An 18904-nucleotide genomic window follows, 5' to 3' on the forward strand; every position below is an offset into this window, starting at 1 on the left:
TTCCATCTCTGGACCAGCTCAAAAAAGTCCATGTCCTTCCCGTGCTGGGACCCAGAGCTGGATGCAGCACTGCAGGTGGGGTCCCAGCAGAGCAGAGCAGAGGGGCAGAATCCCCTCCCTGGCCCTGCTGCTTTGGATGCAGCCCAGGACACGTTTGGCTCTCTGGGCTGTGAGTGCCCATGGCTGGGTCATGTCCAGCCTCTCACCCACCAGCACCCCCAAGTCCTTCTGGGCAGGACTGCTCGCAGTGAGATCATCTCCCAGCCTGTGCTTTTGTTTGGGATTGCCCTGGCCCAGGTGCAGCACCTTGCACTTGGCCTTGCTGAACTTTATGAGGTTCACATGAACCTGTTTCTCAAGTTTTTCCAGGTGCCCCTGGATGGCATCCCATCCTTCCATTGTGTCACCTGCACTGCTCAGCTTCCTGTCACCTGCAAATGTACTGAGGGTGCACTCGGTCCCACTGTCTCTGCCATTGATAAAGATACTTCTTGATCAGTCCCAAGAAGTGAATGAACGGGCATGTGTTTTCAATCAATCCAAAAAATAACCCATCAGACTTCCTACTCTATGTGTCTTCCATGTCTTATAAGGTTCTGTAAACATGGTATTTTAGTGGTATGGAGTGATGATCATTTTGAGTTTTCAGTTACTTGATAAAGACAATGAAGTTTTAAATTCAAGAACAGTACTGGCGTTGATTCCTGAGCACTTTCGTGCATTTTGTCTGTGAGACTGCATAAATAATGGAGATCCTTCATACATATATGCTAAATTGACTCAGCAACCTGGTGAGTTTTCAAAAAGGAATGTGGTTGCTTCTTTACTACAGAAAATTCCACCAACTCAAAAGCTGCCATAGCACTAGATATACTTCCAGTATGTCAATAAATCTTGCAGTTTTCAGGAAGCCTCCACTTGTTTTAAAAGATCAGAGAGAAGAGTGTAAGACAGTCCAGAATTTTGGTTAAGGACATGATGTGTGGATTTTTATAGCAGAGAATCTGTTCCTTCCACAAAAACCAGTATTCCATATGGAAAAGCATAGAAATATTTCTAACATTTCACAAGCATGTAAAGTTACTAAAAATTCAGCTGGAGAGCCCTCTTTTTAGGAGTAGATAGCCATAGTTTAATGTCAAAGTGAAAAGCTTAATGTAAGAGTTGGTTAGTTCATTTCCACTTATGACTGTACCGGGGAAGAACATAATTATAGCACATATGTATAGTATGAAGTTTTGAATGTTTATTGGAGTCTTTAGAATTCATGTGATTTTGGCGAACAGGAGTAGTATGAAAAATGGGATACAATTTAAGAAGTGCAATGGCTAAATTCTAGTAAGAGTGATCAACAGTATGGGTACAGGACAGAACTAAGTTAGGCCACCATTCAATAGGAAAGGATTTGTAGCTTAGAAAGGATTGGAAACCAGACATGAATAAACCAGCAACAAATAAAGTAATCCTTCCACTCAACACAGACAAAGACTTAGCTGAGTGCTGTATCTAGTCTCAGATTTCACGTTTTGAAAGAAGCACTTGGAACTCTCAGAATTACTTGATGGAAGTGTTTCAGAGTACTAAGTATCACTCTTATCCTATTTGAAGAGAAATATTTTGCACAGATTAACTGAAACAATTAATTTTTGAATGTATGTGATTGCATCAGAATTTTTTAATCTCATCACTGGATTCTCTCTATGAAAAATATTTTGTCATGTTCACAGGATCTGCATCATTAGTTTCACTATCAGCAGGTGCTGTAACACCTTCTGGAATGAAATCTGTGTTTGACTACAGTTGTAACTATTTGATATTATCATCTGAATCCTGAAGTGTCACTACTACCTGTATGGGTATCACATGCATGCAATTGTATGTGTTGCAGTAGTCTAAGTCCTAAACAAGATGAGTAGCAGCAGCGTTCTGTGTAAATGCAGCTTGTGTAATGTTTTCTCTTTCAAATTCAGGCCTGTCAAGTAAACCAAGTGGCAAGTATCAAGCAGATGAACTATTCCAGCTGGGTCTTCTGTTGTGACTTATTTGGTTTTCTTAATACTAGTCTCTAAGCAAACGACACCTTACTGCCACTATGTTTGACCTCACCTACATTTTGGAGAAAAGTCTTCTTGGTTAAGATTTTAAGCTGAGAATGTAACTGAGTTCTGCCAGATAATCTCTACATCTGCAGCACTCTGTACAACCTTTAAGAAAGAGAAGAATCAAGTAATGCATCTGACTCCTTCTTATTTGGATTGTAAGCAAATAAAGAACAACTAGTGATCAAATAGTACTGAAGACATCCAACAAATCATTAAGAGAAAAGCACCAACACTAGTTCTCAACACGAAGGCACAAGGAAAATAATACCTGGAAGAACTCCGATCAAGAATGTCTTTCCAAGGTACCTAGATGCTGTAAAATTGTGTCCACTTAGTTATTGTCAGACATTTTTATTCTCTGACCCCTTCTTTGAGCTGATACCATGTTTATTATGATATTTTTAAATTCTGCAAGGGAAATTGGATTTTGATTGCTGCAGACAAATATAGATAATCATTCCCACACAGCAGTAGAGGTTGCAATAAAATGTCTCAGTAAAGATTCTGATATTCCACATTAAAACTTAGTATTATGCATTTCTCTTCAGCACTCTTCACAACATTTCCTCAGATGCATTCTTAGACAGTAAAATCTGGTAATAATTATCAAACACCATACACACTGTTTACAATAGAGTCATATTTCTTCTTTTTTTATTGCATAAAAAGTAGAATGCTGCTGAAAAGTGCCCAAATGTCTGCTACGTGCCATGCCAATACAGCAGCTCAGCCAAATATGCAGAGAGAAGTTTGCCAAATAAAAGAAAACATAACAAATTGGTAATGGTTTCTATCTTGACAGAGAACGAAAATTATACCTCTATGTGTGGCCACTCATGGACACATAAAAATGTCTTAGAGGCAATCATTTTACCTCAGATAACACACCCTGACAGTAGAGCAAAGCATATTGGCAGGCTTTCCCTTCCCATAAAAACAGCAACCATGACCTACAAAATGGCCTGGAGGAATCACGTAGTTTGTATGTTTCATATATGCATATGTCATACATTAATTGTATTTAATAAAAATAAAATAAAGTAAAATACTGTCTTTTGAGAAGTAGATTCAAATTAAGACAGAATTTTAAAATGTAAAGTCAGTATAGTTATATCAAATACTCCTATACAACAAAGGTACTGAAAATGTGAACACTTAATTCAAAATACGCAATTTAACTTTTCAAGTGCTTCTAACAATCATTAATAGCTTTCTGAAGATTCCATTGCTTTGTTAATGTTGTTTATAGCCCATTTGCATAACATACATTTTACAATTTACTTGGCCTCAAAGTAAATTATTTGGAAACAGACTGTCTCATCTGAGACTGTCTCATCTGAGAGAGCAAGAGGTGGTCGTGGGTGTGAGAGTGGGACTGCATAGAGAGCACCCATGGAGTGAGTGGGCAGGCAATGCTGAGGCAACAAGAAAACAAAGTTAATACGCACACTTACTGTGCTGCAAAATTAATATGATATTAATTATTAGTCTATTATGTAGTTTCATATTATTCCAAGTATCTGTTTTAGTGCAATTCTGAATGTAATATTATTTTCTGAACAAAAATACAACTTCATAATCTGAAATTGCAACAGTTCTTCACTCAGTAGGAATTACAGTGGATAGTATCACTGACAATTAGTTACTCAGGTTTGGGGTTTTTTTCAGTTATTACTGACAATATGAGTAGTTACTCAGAAAGAAATAGGAAAGCTATGTTTGAACTCTATAAAAGTATTTAAAAGACTGATTGTACTACTGTGATGAAAAAATATTTGACATAAAGATCAAGTTCATAAGAAGTTCATAAAAAGGCCAGATAAGGGAATCTTATACTGAACATGGGAGGTTTAGACCACATATTTGGAAGTATTTCTATACCAAGAGGGTGGTCAAACACTGGAACAGGCTTCCTAGAGAGAAGATCAATGCCCCTAGCGGGTCAGTGTTGAAGAGGTATTTGGGCAATACCAACATGCTATAGCTTTTGGCCAGCCCTGAAGCAGTCAGGCAGTTGGACTGGATAAATCACTGTAGGTCTCTTCCAACTGAAACAGTTGTTCTATAATTCTTGGAGGACTTAGAAGCACTTTGGTAGCTCAGAAGGATCTCAAAATATCAGTGAAATTCAAGGATCTCAAAATGTATATTGTATGTTATCTCTCATCCTCAAAGAGACTGAGGCAGGAAAAGACATAACGAAGGAAGAAAACATGGTTTGAAGAAGCAACAAAATTATTTTAAGTCATCTGGGATACAGAAATACTGGTTGTCTTAAAATACTTGCCAAGAACTTTCTTAAGGTTTCTATTTTACTGGTAGTTTTGCTGCAGCTCTGATGGCTTATGCATACAACTATGGAAAAAACTGTAGGCAGAGACAGCCTATTTTGTTGGACCAGCTGTAGTGTTTGCCTTATAAACGGAGATGATCTATCCTTACAAAACTTTTTTGCTAGGATTTCTTTTCTTTTTTTCTAGGCATTTTATGCATTTTTGCATTATGCATACTTTTATGAGCATCTATCAGCATGCAGCCTAGGACTTCAAGATTACACTTCCAATCATACTGATTTTTATCCCCTTGCTTACCTGAGGTGGGTTCTTTGCATGAAAGATGAACATGAGACAACAGGGTACACACTGCTTCCTTGACTGAGAGGTGTTGAGACAATAACTTCTGCAGTGCTTTATCAACTTCAGTAATACCCCACTTCCTTGGGGTCACCTTACACTTCAGATCAGTCAGTCTACCTTCATCTCATCCATCATTTAAAAATACTTACCATCCCCAACACACAGTTTTAGAAGGACTTCAAACTACGGAAAGCTGAGTGTCATCTACTCTTACGCCTTATCTTTCAGAATGCTAAATGAATATATTTTAGCTGACTCCTAACGCAGCAGGTGCCTTCACATTTGGTGTTTTCTGCTACTCAGATTCTGCTTACCAGTAAGACTATGTTAGTACAGTAGGATTTCCATTGGTAAAGACAGAAATCCAAACAAAGAAAAACTCACCATCCTTCATCATTATCTACGTCAGGTTCTGAAAGCTCATTTTCAGGAGTTTCTTCAATTGCCTGGGTTAACTTCGATTTAAATCGGTCCAACAATGCCAGTGTCTGAAATGAAACACATGGTTTTACAGAAGTTGTATATTTCTGTATTTCTACAGACCAACAGGCATACACAACATTTTTATTATTTTGAGAAAAAGTACAATGAGAGTGATCTTTCATATGAATTCAGAAGAAACACTTTAGAGAGGGAAGTGAGAGAGCAAGAGGTGGTCGTGGGTGTGAGAGTGGGACTGCATGGAGAGCACCCATGGAGTGAGTGGGCAGGCAATGCTGAGGCAACAAGAGCAAGCAGGGAGTGGCCCATCAGGTGTGAAAAAGCACTTCTCTCACCATCTAGTGAAATAAAAATGCATATTTAAGGAAGAAAAACTTGTGGCTGCATAAAGAATATAACAGCTGATTAAATGACACTGCTGACAATGAATTTTACTTTTTGGACCTGCTACTGTCCTCTTTTAAAGCAATCTACTGTATAAATTACAAACCATTCAAGCTTTGAAGACCCAGTTTAACTGATGTTTATATACTTTATGTTGATGATCTTTAAAATTATGTGGGGGTATTGAAAAAATTCACCACTTTTGCCTCAAATAAAATGAACCACCTTAACTATTTCTGCAGATACAGGTTCTTATGCTGCATACATAAAGCTCATAGTCATTTAAATTTGGTATTTTATTCTCAAACTGACATTGCCTGGTCTTTCAGGGACAATGAAGTGACCAAATCTCAGACGACACCTGAATATCATGCCACAGTTCTTGTTTCTCATCATCTGAAATGGGAGTTTGATTACACAAAAATTTTGTGTCTGAGCCTTGTGATGGGAGAGGGGGCTCTTCAAAAAAAAGCATAGAGTGTATGAATAATTTGCACAGCCCACAGCTTTTTTTTGCTGATATTTGAGACATTCCTGAAAATGAAAGCATCCGGGAATAAGGGCCTAACTGAATTTATGTGGCAGCTAACATTTGATTTGTAGGTGATAGGTTGGCAACTTATGTTGTAAAACACCTCTGTATGGCTGTGTAGTTTTGTTTGGTCAAGTTTTTCAAATTTAAAAGAATAAAAACTAAACAAGAATAGAAAACAGAAATAGGAAATACCAGAAGTGTTCACTGGAATCAAATTTCCTTCTGGGAGCAATCTTAACTTGAGGAGTTTCCTGGCTTTTGAATTCTTTCAAAAACATATTTTAGCACTGCCAAGGGCAAATTTTGGAGGACTTTTTTTGCATTTACTTTCTTTATTTTCTGTCTAATCTTCTGTTTAAGATGAGAGAGAGGAAAGTTTTGAAGATATTTGGGCCTACAAATCATTCTAGTTCTATAGCTTTCCCCACTATTGCAAACAAACACTCTACTTGCAACACCTGACAGCAAACCTTTGCACCTAGGCCATCAGAAGGAAACAAACTGACCCTTTTAATATGAAATTGTGACCAAAAAAAGCCACATTCCTTGTCTCTTGTCTAATTTTCTCTGGCGTCAGCATTCCTGTGAACAGACCTGATGACAGAAATAATTTTGAAATATCTAAGTAGGCACTTTTGCAATAAGTCACTAGATGCTATACTGTGCTTCAAATAACTTTATAATTTGACCTTTGTAGAATAAGATGGCTAGGACTTACATTATCCAGTATTTTAGGGAAACATACCTTCTCTCCTTCTTCCTTACTTGTTGCACTGAGGATGGAAAATAGTATTGTGCTGTAGGATCAGTTACAAGGGATGCAAGACTAGAAGAGGCTCTCCACAAGTGAAATGGATTACAAAGAACTTGATTAATTACTGTTGAATAGTTGCCAGCAAGGTTACATAAATAAAAATTAAGATCTACTAGAATACATATCCCTATCATCTCATTTTGTTTTCCTGTGATGTCCATGACAGGGCTGATGTAAATTCATTAGATGTAGTTTTAAGTCCCTTGATCCACACTGCCAACAGAGCTTTAGTACTCTTTGATTCAAAGATAATGGGATGTCGAATGTACAAAGTTTCCATAAACTTCTTAGTTTAGAACTAAATCAGCTTGCTACATATATCAAGGTTTGCCAAATGCTGCTTTGAAGTTACTAAGCCTCAAGTTTCCAGTCTCTTCTAGATTCAACATGTGAACAGGAACATCTTCGTAGCTGAACTGACATGCACTGACAAACCAATGTGTTTGATGTACTGCACAGATTTTAAGTTGATGGTATTTCCACTTCATAGGCAGTTTCATATATTTAACCATTTCAGACCTTCCTATTTTAGAAAAAACAAATACTTTTGTAAAGTAAACTGTACTTTGCTCGTATTTGCCTACTAAAGTCTACAGACATCCTAGCTAATTTTGAATAATAATTTTCATTGCATTTAAAAAAGATTCTCTCTTTACAGTACTTATAAACGATTTCTTTCATTTCATGACACCAAGAAGTACTGATGAATTTAATCTTTTTAAACCATAATTTAAAATGCTAAAAAACCCAGCTAGAATAAATGCAAGGTATATAAACTTCTGTCCCAGTGTTACCTTATGGCAAGGAAAGTGTAAGGTGAAGAAATGTGAACTCTCACAAATGTAATCAAGGACTCTTCTTCATGACTAGCATTTCCTTCCAGAAGATTTTAGTAACTAAACTGGGAGCCCTTTCAGACACACATTGAAAATTCATTTACCTGTCCACCTGGGTAATTAAAAGATTTATTCTTACAAATAATAACTTTCTTTTAATGGAAAATGAAACAACAGATTTTAAAACTTTGCTTTTATACAAATGAAGAGATAAATATATTCAGAACATTCTTCTGGATTTTTGTTGCCCAGGCTATCAAACTATTACCTGATCTTCACGGGAAACTCCTTTCTTTGGCTGTTGCTTTCGCTTGTCTTCATATTTTCTCTTCTCCTGAAGGTACTCCTCAACAACACTGTTTGGAGCAGATTCCTCCTCTGAATAAGCAAACATACTTGGTTAAACAAATTTAATTTGGTTTCATGATTTAGTGTCTTTTTGGAGATAAAATACCAAGCAAAACACTCCCATAAAACATTTCAGTTGTACTGCTTTCTCAGCAGTAGAATGATTTGCTACTTACCGAAATGAAAAACACAACACTGTACCGGGCAGACAATGAGTCAAAAGATTTTTGTTTCAGTTATATTTTATTATGGAGCCAGGGAAAGCAGGGTAACAGAAATAAAACCTCTGATAAAAACTGCTGAAATTCCTTTAACAAGTTGACCTTAATTTCTGAAGATCTTTCTTGAAGCAGTTGAACTGTTATGTGTATTAATATTCTGTGACTATTTGTTAAAAAGTAGACAAATAACAACCTACAGAAAAATTCACAGTTTTCTTCTTTTGTAGGCTGAAGTAGCCACGAATCAAATCCTTGATCTTGCAATAGGGAAAAACCCCCTATTTTTAAAAGTAACATTTGAACTTTAAACAGAGTCCATCTTGTCAATCAGGAAAAAACTCTTTTTTATATAACAAAATGATACATGGATGAGTCAAGAGCTGCTCTTCTTTGTCTTTTTTAACAGTGTCTTCACTGCAAAGTATTCGCTGTCCCATTAAATTATTCGTTAATAATTTAATGCAACAAAAACTGAATTGGAAAATTGATCAATTCACATTCACATTTTCTTCTTGAATAGCATTAAGACATTGTACATACTGAATTACTATACTTGAAATTTATGTACACATATTTATGCAATTGTTATTCCTGGTAACAAACAGAAGAGTAAACTCTCTGGATGTCCATTGCAAATGAACAAAAATACTTTTGGAGAAAATTGTTTCAACAAATTTCAGGATATATAGCCTGATGAACACTGTATCTAAATGAATCTGTTGTTACCAGGTTTTTCAGATGACTGCTGACAGCTATACAGAAAAAGTGTCTGATTCCAAACTAAATTTCTCTCACAACTGAAGTTTTCTATGAAGTTTATAAACACAGCACTTTGTAATAAAAGGAAATAAATTTGTAATGATATATCTACATATATTTGTTTATGTATTTCGACAAATAAAATATCTTATTTCCTTTTTATCTTCATTTCTACATTGCATTTAAATAACATTTAAACTCTTTCTACATTGTATTTAAAGGGTACCAGGGAAAATAATCAAACTTACATAATAGCATTCAGAGCTGGGTTTTTTTGCTGTTTTCCAGTTGATATGTTGGATATAATGATGAACAGAGTATGGCAGGTACCAGCAAGATAAAGAAAGAAAAATCCATCTTCCAGAATGAGCAAAATAGATAAATGCACACACACACACGTTTAGGGATGATTAAACAGCTGCCATAAATCTGTCATAAAATCTCATGCAGCATAGTATCAGATGAACTGAGGAGAACAGAAGTACAGTATAAAACTACCACACATAATGACAAAACTCAGTATTTCCCCCTATAATGTCAATCTCTTCTACAAATTAAAAATCCCATTCTTAATTCAAAACCAACCCCTTGTGAAAATAATGCATTCGTTTTTGCATAAATGCATGTATCCAAACTGTTGGCTATCTGGAAACAACATAATGTCTTCTTTTACTAACATTTAGCCCTAGATAAATAATTCCAACTACAAAACCATCTGCTTCCTTATTAAAAACAACCTTTCAGATGACATTTACCTAAATGAGTGCTTTGAAAGGAATCGCATTTACGCCATGATCAATGTAACTGCCCATCTGTGAGAAGCAAAAGAACTGAGAAGGGTGTTCTTGAGTATGTATGAAAATGCCAGTCTCAAACTGGACACAAACATTTAAACCTGCAATCCACCCTTGATATACATATGCTGAATTTTAAGATGTGATCCTTAGTCATATAGGTCTTTTGACTAAAATTTAGTTTAATGTAGTGGAGCTCAAATACAATGCTCATACAAAAAGGGTAAAATTCCCAAATTCCCCTTTTTGTGGTTTTTTTTTTGTTGTTTGGTGTTTTTTTTTGGTTTTTTTTGTTTTTTTTTTGTTTGTGTATTTTTATCACTCTCATATGTGTGCCACTTACTGTTAATACAAATAATTTAAATTTCAGTTAAAGCCTTTTTTTAAGACTGTTGTTTCTTGGGTCTTTGCCTGTCAGAGGTTTTCTAATCCTCAACTTCATGCTCTCTGCCTCCTAGAAAAGCCTTTTCATAAGTAAGACAAAAGATAATCAGATCCACTTGAACTAACGTCAGAGTGAGTCAACCAAAAGAGCTGCGCACTTGTATGCATCATATTTTTGCATCTTTCATTAAAATGACTTAAAGACAAACTTATATTTCTTCATGAAGTCCTACAACCTATCACTTAACACTGAAAGCAAGCAGCAAAACAGAAGGATTTTCAAGAGCCCTTAAGTCAATGGGTTATTAACACATTTTCAAACTTGAAACCACCAATAATTTCAAAACCACAGAGTACTTTTGAATATAAATTATATATTCAGTTTTTGATAAGCAGGAATTATTTGATAAAGTTATTTTGTGTCTGACTGGTAATCAGCAAGTTAGAAAAAATGTCCAGAAGAGAGACTTTGGTAAGAAACGTTTTTAAATGTAAAAGTAGATTGCTGCCTACTACTCTGCAACCCAGATTCCCTGCAACTGTAACTGCAATTTTGCAGCTGAATTGAAAATAAGAGGAACAATAGCACTGTATGATGGATTTGACCTTCATATCAAGGTAGACAAATTTAGGTCCAGTTTGCTGATTCAGCAGAAGTATAAGGATCATGACTTTGGTATTAATCTCCTTAATCTAAGAGGATTTACTCAGGCAAAAATTAATGAAAAATGACATGGATATACAGAAGTGAAATAAAAATCAGATTGAATTTAGGTATTGCGAGATGCAGAAGGTAATTTAAGTTACAGGAAATCTTGCAGACTTGTTCCCTAGGAGGATCTCACCACAAAGAGTAAATAGCATGAAGCAAATAATTTCTTCTTTAGTTTGAACAAGCTGTTGTGTATATTCTGTCACTAAGGAAGGTGAGGGGGAAAAAAAAGAAAAACCAAAAAAGATAACCTTCCTTATTGAAAATATATTTCACCCTACTTTCAAAAGAATTTTTAAGTACATTGCTAATTACATCAGCTAGCTTGGGTTGCTACCAAGAAAGTCTTCATCTTATTGTGGCAAACACTTTATCATTTAAGTAATTAATTTTCTTTCAGACAGATTCTTCTATCCTGAAATTATGGCCAATACATGCCAACATGATGGTGTAACCTAACCTAAAACTTCGGGTTTGGGACATGGTTTTACAATGATAGTCTGAAACTACGAAGGAAATTCTGAAGTCCTTAAACCAGAAAGGAAGAGATTGATTTTAAAAAAATACGGAAGACCTTATTTTGCTCACACTTAAATGAGGAACAGTTCAAATGATGTCAGCTTTTAACTAGAAAATGATAGAAGTATAACAAAGACAAAACTTGATCCAAGGGCATTGAATGGAAATGAATGGATGGTTTAATGATGGATCAATTCCTAATAGGAAGTGAAACAGAAGAGAAAGCTTGATAATTCTAAGCTTAGTTCCAAAAGCATCTGGTAAATTTAACAACATAACAAACACTCAACAAAAGGTGTGTCAGAAGTGCTCTATTTTTGAAAGTGTAATTTTAACTTCCACTTTATGGAAACCAAGAAATGTGAATTCTAATTCAGCTGGCCTGTGGTAGATCAGAACAGAATGATCACTGCTTATGCTCACACTCATATTGCCCTGAAAGACAGGGCTCCATTTCTAGAACTGCAAGTAGGGTAACTTTGCCTTTAAAAGTCCACCAGTTGTGGAACAGATAGGGTACAATTTCACACAAATACAGGTCTGAGAGTATGCATACAATTTTCCACAGTACAAACTTTTTTAAACAAACCTTGTAGTAATTACTGTCCTTGTAGTTAGAACAGGTATTTTTTCCTTTTTAAGAAAGAGATAATAAAGCTGTGTATAAAACACTTGTTGGAAAAAGAAGGGAATTTGGTTTGGTGAAAGTATTACCAGAAATACAGAAGAGCAGAGACAATACATATTGTGACAGAAAAACACATGCTGATTCTGAAGGTTTAATGTCACCATAAAAAAGGAAGAGCCTATTGCACTGAAAAGGATCAATGAAAGACTAGTTTATGATTTTTCTTTGATGAGATACAACCAGCATGAAGATTTTTACACACACTTAAGCATCTTACATCACAAAACATTCCTGATATGCTATACTTCACAAATGTAATCCCATTAACTCTTATAATGCAATTTTCTCATATGTAATCATGAGTTTATACAGAACTGAGGTAAGATAACAAGGAGAATGTACAAAGATACCTGTATTAAAAGGTATCCCAGTTTACTTAGCAGGGTTTGTGTACGTTTTAAATGTGGTGGGCCCATACATTTTCCTTGGTATCCAAAATGCATTCTTTAGCAACTGAGATGACACATTTCATATGATAAAAGACCTATTGGACAAAAATGACAAGAAATGCATGGCATAGCTAGACTAAGTATCAAGGGGGAAAAAACCTCAAAAACTTCTTGTCTGAAGTGAAAGAAATTATGATTGAATGTTTTGGTGAATTAAAATAAGAGGCCTAAACCACATTCCTGTATTAGTTCAGTATATTCCACTTTCAGCTCATCAATATTGAGTTTATATTGCATTCTTTTGGAATTGTAGAGGTATGCAGTACTGATTTTAAAAATCTTATTGAGATGAAATCTTAAAAAGAGAAGCTGTTTTTGTTCCAAACCAAATAAAATCTTTACAAATTACAAAATAAATTCTAATATGAAGTAATATTTCAGGAATTAAAATGGAATTCCTATCAGAAGTTACAAATACAGAACTTAGAGACACTTTAGATAATTAAAAACCAAGACAAATACCTCACTTCTTCCAGAATTAGGGAAAAAAAAATTACAGTTTTAAATACTATATATATGAAACTTAAAACACTATAGTTTAGTGTAAAGTAGTGTAAGAATTAATAAACCAGAAAAAAAAAAAGGAAATAATTTTATGCTTGAAAGAATTAGTAACATCCTCTCCTGTATATTTTTTGCTTAGGACTAGTTCTACTAGTGGATTTATTTGCAACTTCAAGAACTGTTCAGTTACTGTTGCTATAGCTCGGGCCTGCCTAAGATCCTAAAGAGCCACTGCTTGCCAAGAAGTTAGGTAAGAGTCAGGAAATATTTAGCAACTGTGAACAACTGAATAGATTCGTTTACAGAATGAGCTTCCAGGGCTGGACTGATTACTAGATTTTCAGTTTGCTACAGTGAAAAAAGCAACAGTTCTAGAACAAACCTACTAGTTCATTTAGCCAACTCAAATAATAAAATCTTAGAAGTAATTCCTAGAGCTTCAAAACACTTATTTGAAAGACCAGAGCAGATTTGCAAAACAGGGTGAACTGCAAGTTTTGAGTAAATCCTTTCTGAACTTCGGTAGCTTTTAGGCACATGGTCCTAGTCTAAAATGCAGTTAATTTTCAAATGTCAGTGGATTTTGAGTACACATTTAAGATTACTACTAAAATCAAAGCTAGTTTAACAGTGAGGTTTTGTCCTTTTCTTCTGCTTCTGCAGACAGAGAGACAAGAGGAAAAAGGCATTCACTTTAGCAGGAAGGGGACTGCATAGTGATGTTGGGTACTAGGCGATTAAATGTAAAAAACCATGCAAATAGACAAAGAAAAAGTTTTGCAAACGTCACAAATTCAAGATGGATACTTTTATACAATGCAGCTCTCCTGCATATACTGAAAAAATCTTCATACTTAATGCATTTATGCTGCAAAGTTCCCAAACCATCAAGATTTGGATGTTGTTATTTTCAGAGTGTTCTGAAGGGTGCACAATTCAAGTCCCAGACTTCAAGAAAGCATCTTTCCATGTAACACAGGGCTTAATTCTTTGAGTGCCCCTGACATTACCCAAACCTTATAATACAACAGAAATAAAACATAATCTTACACTGGCATCCTTACTTGATTTTGAAAATTTTCTAAACATTTCAATCATTTGATTACCATATCACAATTAAAAACAAAGCAGAAAACACTGCATGCCTCAGTAGAATTCTTACCCTTGAATGTTGGTTTTTACATCAGTTGTTAGGTTTCCCTGCTCAGACAGTATATTACAGCTTTTCTGTTTTCTCATGTGTGTGTGACAATTAAATTTCACCACAGATTATTCGACAGCTTACAAAAATGCTCTAACAGGAAAAACTAAAATGTTACTTCCTAAATACTACTACTATTTAAAACCAATATACAGTTAAACAACTGGGCAGATGCTGTATGTCTAAAGCAGATTTCACAGAAGTACATTCCCAGGTTTACTCTACAGAACTTTGAAAAGTGTATCTTTTTTGAGTATTTGACCAAGTACCTCAAAATGCTGAAGTAATTCAGCACTCAAATTATAGTGTTTGATGTAATTTCTGGCATCACTACAACAAATGTCACATAAAAGAAAAACATCTTATTTAAAGTAAGGTCTTGACAGCAGTCTGGCATAGTCAACAATACCACTCACAAATTGGAAGACTGGTTATAATCAAACATGTACGGAGGGAACTATTTTTTTTCTCTGACCTCTTGAAACAATGTAAACACTTAAATTTTCACTCTCCAGTCTTTCTTAATTAATCTAATCTCTGAATACAGAAAAATATTAGATAAGCATAATATGAACAATTTGAAGAAGCGATACTAAATGTGATGCCAACACTAATAAAGATCTGTGCAGTGGACTTAAAATAAACATGTCATGCTGCCATCCCTTCCTTAGCATCCTCCCAGAAATAGACCCAATCCTGCCCAGTATGACCTAAGCCTTATTCTCACCATTTTGGGATCTTCAGTGAATTTCTCCCACGATGGTTCCAGATTTTGGCTGAGATTTAGCGTTTATTAATCAAGCACATAATCATATTAATGTGGTTACATAGCCTCTGAACTAACATTTTTTCCTAATGCAACCAGCTCAAAGCATAGGCAGACACACTGCAAGTGTCTGCACCATCTGCACAGACATACCTGAGACAGCATGACACAACTCACTCTCCCTCCCACACTCCCCAAGAGCATAGGCAGAGAACAATGGAAAAATCTCCTGCTACTTACACATCAATGATAGAAGTATTTTTTAAATAGAAACAATTTTTTATATGTAAACTAATGTGGAATAGGTAAACTATTATACATTTAGCAGACTGTCTTTCATGTTGACAGCTCTATTGTAGTGATGAAAATTCAGGCCAATAAATATAAAATGACTAAGTGAACTAAGTGAAATTTATGAAATGCTTTTAACTTTGGAGCAAGATTACTTACTTGGTACAACACTTCAACTTCTGTTAGAGTTCATTATGTTCAAGATAAAGTGTTTCTAAAGTCTATTCTATTATTCCTCAGTTGTAAATTCTGTTTCACAATAAAGGTATGCTTCATTCCTTTGACTAACCATCTCTAAACACTTAAGATTCCACCCTTCCATCCCACTCCCTACATAAATTACACGTATCTCCAAGTATCTCGTAATAAACCTGTCCACATAGTGTTCTGCTAGTTTTGGGTGTTTTTGTCCATTTTTATCGAATTGTTCATTATCTTTTTTGGTGGTACAATACTGGGAACTGAGTGCAATAATACAGCTGCACTTTTACGGTTACTGCATTTGTAGCAACAACCACAGTGACAGCCACATCACAGAGTAAATTAATGTTCAGTTTGTTTTCTAGTACAAACCTGAAATCTTTCACTACATTTTCATTAATAATTTTATCCCTCACTACTTGCATCTCATTTAACATCCTTTTAATTTTACCTTAAATTTTAGAATATGTTTACTTTTAAGATTTTTATTTAGGCACTCCAATAACTAGTTCAATAGGTTCTTTCCTGCCATCTATTTTTCTCAACAGGTACTGGAACAAACCCCTCCATATCACAAAAAGGAAAATCAAGATTATTCAAAATTATTTTTACCATTAGCTGTTACCTGCGTATTTTCAGTTGATTTATGTCCTGCCTTCTATTTATTTTAAAGAAAATACAAGCCAACCCCACCAACCTTGATGCTCCCTTTGCTTGAATAAACGGTATCCTTCCAAACTGTACCATAGTAGTAACTATTGCCCAAGTATTATTTTAGTCTGTCACTGTAAAGGTAAATTTCCTCAAATTACAAAGTCCACTGACTTAACTGGCATCAGAACAGGAATTAGTTTAAGCAATAGTGTAAGAACTATTTATCATATATGTACAATTTATCATATATGTACGTAAGAACTACACTTTACCTTTTCTATACCTCTACTCACAGATCTTTTTTTACATGGCTCATGACAGCATTCATTATTTTGTCAGTGAGAGCTTATATTCATTCAGTGATCCCTACAACATTTTCAGAGTCAGCAATTTTTAACATCTGGTGCCAGATTTCATATACAAGTTCATGATACTGTATTTTTTATTTTGTCAAAACGGTGCTGATCAAGCTCACCTGTTATTCAAAAGAGTCCATGAGTTTTTCTAAAACTATGTTATACTTTCTACCACTCTTGTAAATTGTGTGTTACCTGAATTTTTTTAAAAATAATTTTATATTTTCTTTCAGATTTCTATGATATTGAGAACTGAACTACAAAGCTACTCTAAAAACGTGTCTTGCAACTCCAGAGTGTTTAAAGACACATTTTTGTTTCTTCAGTTTGGCTAAAAAGAGGTGCTACATCCATCTGGAATAAAATGTGCACCTTACTTACTATTATAAGCTTAGCAATTTATACACATTTTAAAAGAAAGAGAATATAAAAACTATCTGACAAAGAAGTGGGCAGCTGAAGATCCCATTTTGCTAAGATTTAAGGAAAATAAATATGGTAGTGACTTTCGGAATTTGAGTTCCATTGGTGTCCTAAGATACATACAAGTTTGAAGTCAATAGTTTTGAGTGTAAAGTTAACCATCTACATTTAAGAACGCTTCCAAGTCAGAAAGTCACGAAGACTCAGCAAATCAGAGGTCATGTTGGGGTCACTGAGGCAACAGCTGAGCCAGCTGCTGGGCCAGAGAGCCCTGAAATAGGAAAGGCCTGCTGATGGAAAAACTCAAGATATTCGACATACCACTCTCACCTTTGTGTTAGTAAAGGAAAAGCCTCTCCCAGAATTCCCTGCAGACGAAATGTAACCTTTCACACCCCCCAGACTCTGGTTGAAGAAAACTCCGCTCCAAGCAGACTCTGTGGCTGCACACCTGACCTGGTCCCCCACTCTGCCCCTTCCCTCTGCTCACTGGTTCCCTTCCCTGGTCCCGCCTGTGTACCGCCCCCGTGCCCTCAGATCACTGGCCCTTGTGACCCTTTGCAAACCTGCGCACGAACACTGGGGCCTCTCTCGCACCCGGTCCTCTCTGCAGAGGATGAAATAAACCTCGTCTGTGGAACACGCCATGCAGAGGGCCCTCCTTGACTCCTCATCTCTGGTAATGTTGAGCTAGCTGTGTTGAGTGTGTGTGTGTGTCCTCAGTGCTAAACATCTGCGGGGCTGAAAGGAGAAGCTTGCTAGTGGCTATACTGCTGCACCCGAGCGGTCTTGAGCCCAAGACGGTTTTGGAGAACACAGCAGCGATCTACCTATCACCCTAACACCACACACTCCTATAAGGTCACAGCACAGATGTAACTAAAGAACCCTTAGAAGGAGAAATACTACCTGATTTGAAAGAACAAATGCTACCTGTACCATTTCCTTACATACTGGCATCATTACATTACTACCATTCCTAAGGAAAGAAAAGAAAAATCTACATTTCAACAATAGAGTCTACATTTATGTACACAGAACACAAAACCAAAAAAACCTTTAAAACCAGAATGTTAACTGGAGATCTACACAAAACCTCTTACCTTCTTTTTCTTTGGGTCTTAAAGCTCTTTCTTCTTTTTTCTGCTTTGCTTCCAGCAGTTCGCGTTTCAGCTGTCGTGCTTCCTTCCGTAGCTCTTCACTGCAAAGAGAAATATTTACAAGAATATAATCTTCTGTGATGTAAAATCACTCAGAACAAACAGAATTGAAGTGAATGGGCAGTAGATTTTTGATACAAACAAAGAGAAGGTACAGACTCACTGATGCTAAGAACATGGCTTAAAAATTAATTAGGACCTCAGAAAGTCCATATTTTCATTAGAAGGGATAACAAAAGAACATTAGTCTTACTTTAAGACCCTAATAGAAATAGGCCAAGGAAATAAATAATAAAACAAGGAATCTGCATCTGAATTTTACTTTAACATTCTAATTAGCCATGAGAACCACACAAAGATAATCTGGAACAGAGGCACTGCCAAATAAATATTGCACGTTTTAAAATTCTGTTTACTCAAGTAGAATCTTAGTATCCTGGATTTTTCGGTTGGACAAGCAATGCAGTTTTTCAGCAACAAAGACATGAAATGTATGTAAGCGTATACTATTAAGATATGAAAATTAATTTCATTCTACAAATTTTGCAAAAACCTTATGTGATAACACTAGAAAGAAGAAACTAAAATTTGCAAGTCATTGTGCCAATATCAAATGGAATACTGGTCTTCACAGAATCACAGGTTGTAAGGGACCTCTGAAGATCAGCCAGTCCAGGTTCCTTGTTCAAATGAGGGCTAAATAGAAGAGGTTGCTGAGAGTACTGT

At 35.7% G+C, this 18904-nt stretch overlaps 1 protein-coding gene across 2 annotated transcripts in view; it reads right to left on the minus strand.

Moving 5' to 3' along the window:
• The window catches only part of CWC27 (CWC27 spliceosome associated cyclophilin), a 101195-nt gene that overhangs the window by 13872 nt on the left and 68419 nt on the right, over positions 1-18904 (minus strand). For both annotated transcript variants that reach the window (XM_042028257.1, XM_042028256.1), the window contains 3 exons: positions 18122-18219; positions 8017-8126; positions 5123-5226 (listed from right to left, as the gene is read on the minus strand). In XM_042028257.1, the coding sequence (XP_041884191.1) occupies positions 5123-5226; positions 8017-8126; positions 18122-18219 (312 nt within the window). The remainder of the gene's footprint in view (positions 1-5122; positions 5227-8016; positions 8127-18121; positions 18220-18904) is intronic.

The sequence above is a fragment of the Corvus kubaryi genome, unplaced genomic scaffold, assembly GCF_017639235.1.
Source record: "Corvus kubaryi isolate FWS band 111438036 unplaced genomic scaffold, C.kubaryi_AGA036_p1.0 37308, whole genome shotgun sequence".
NCBI lineage: Eukaryota > Metazoa > Chordata > Aves > Passeriformes > Corvidae > Corvus > Corvus kubaryi.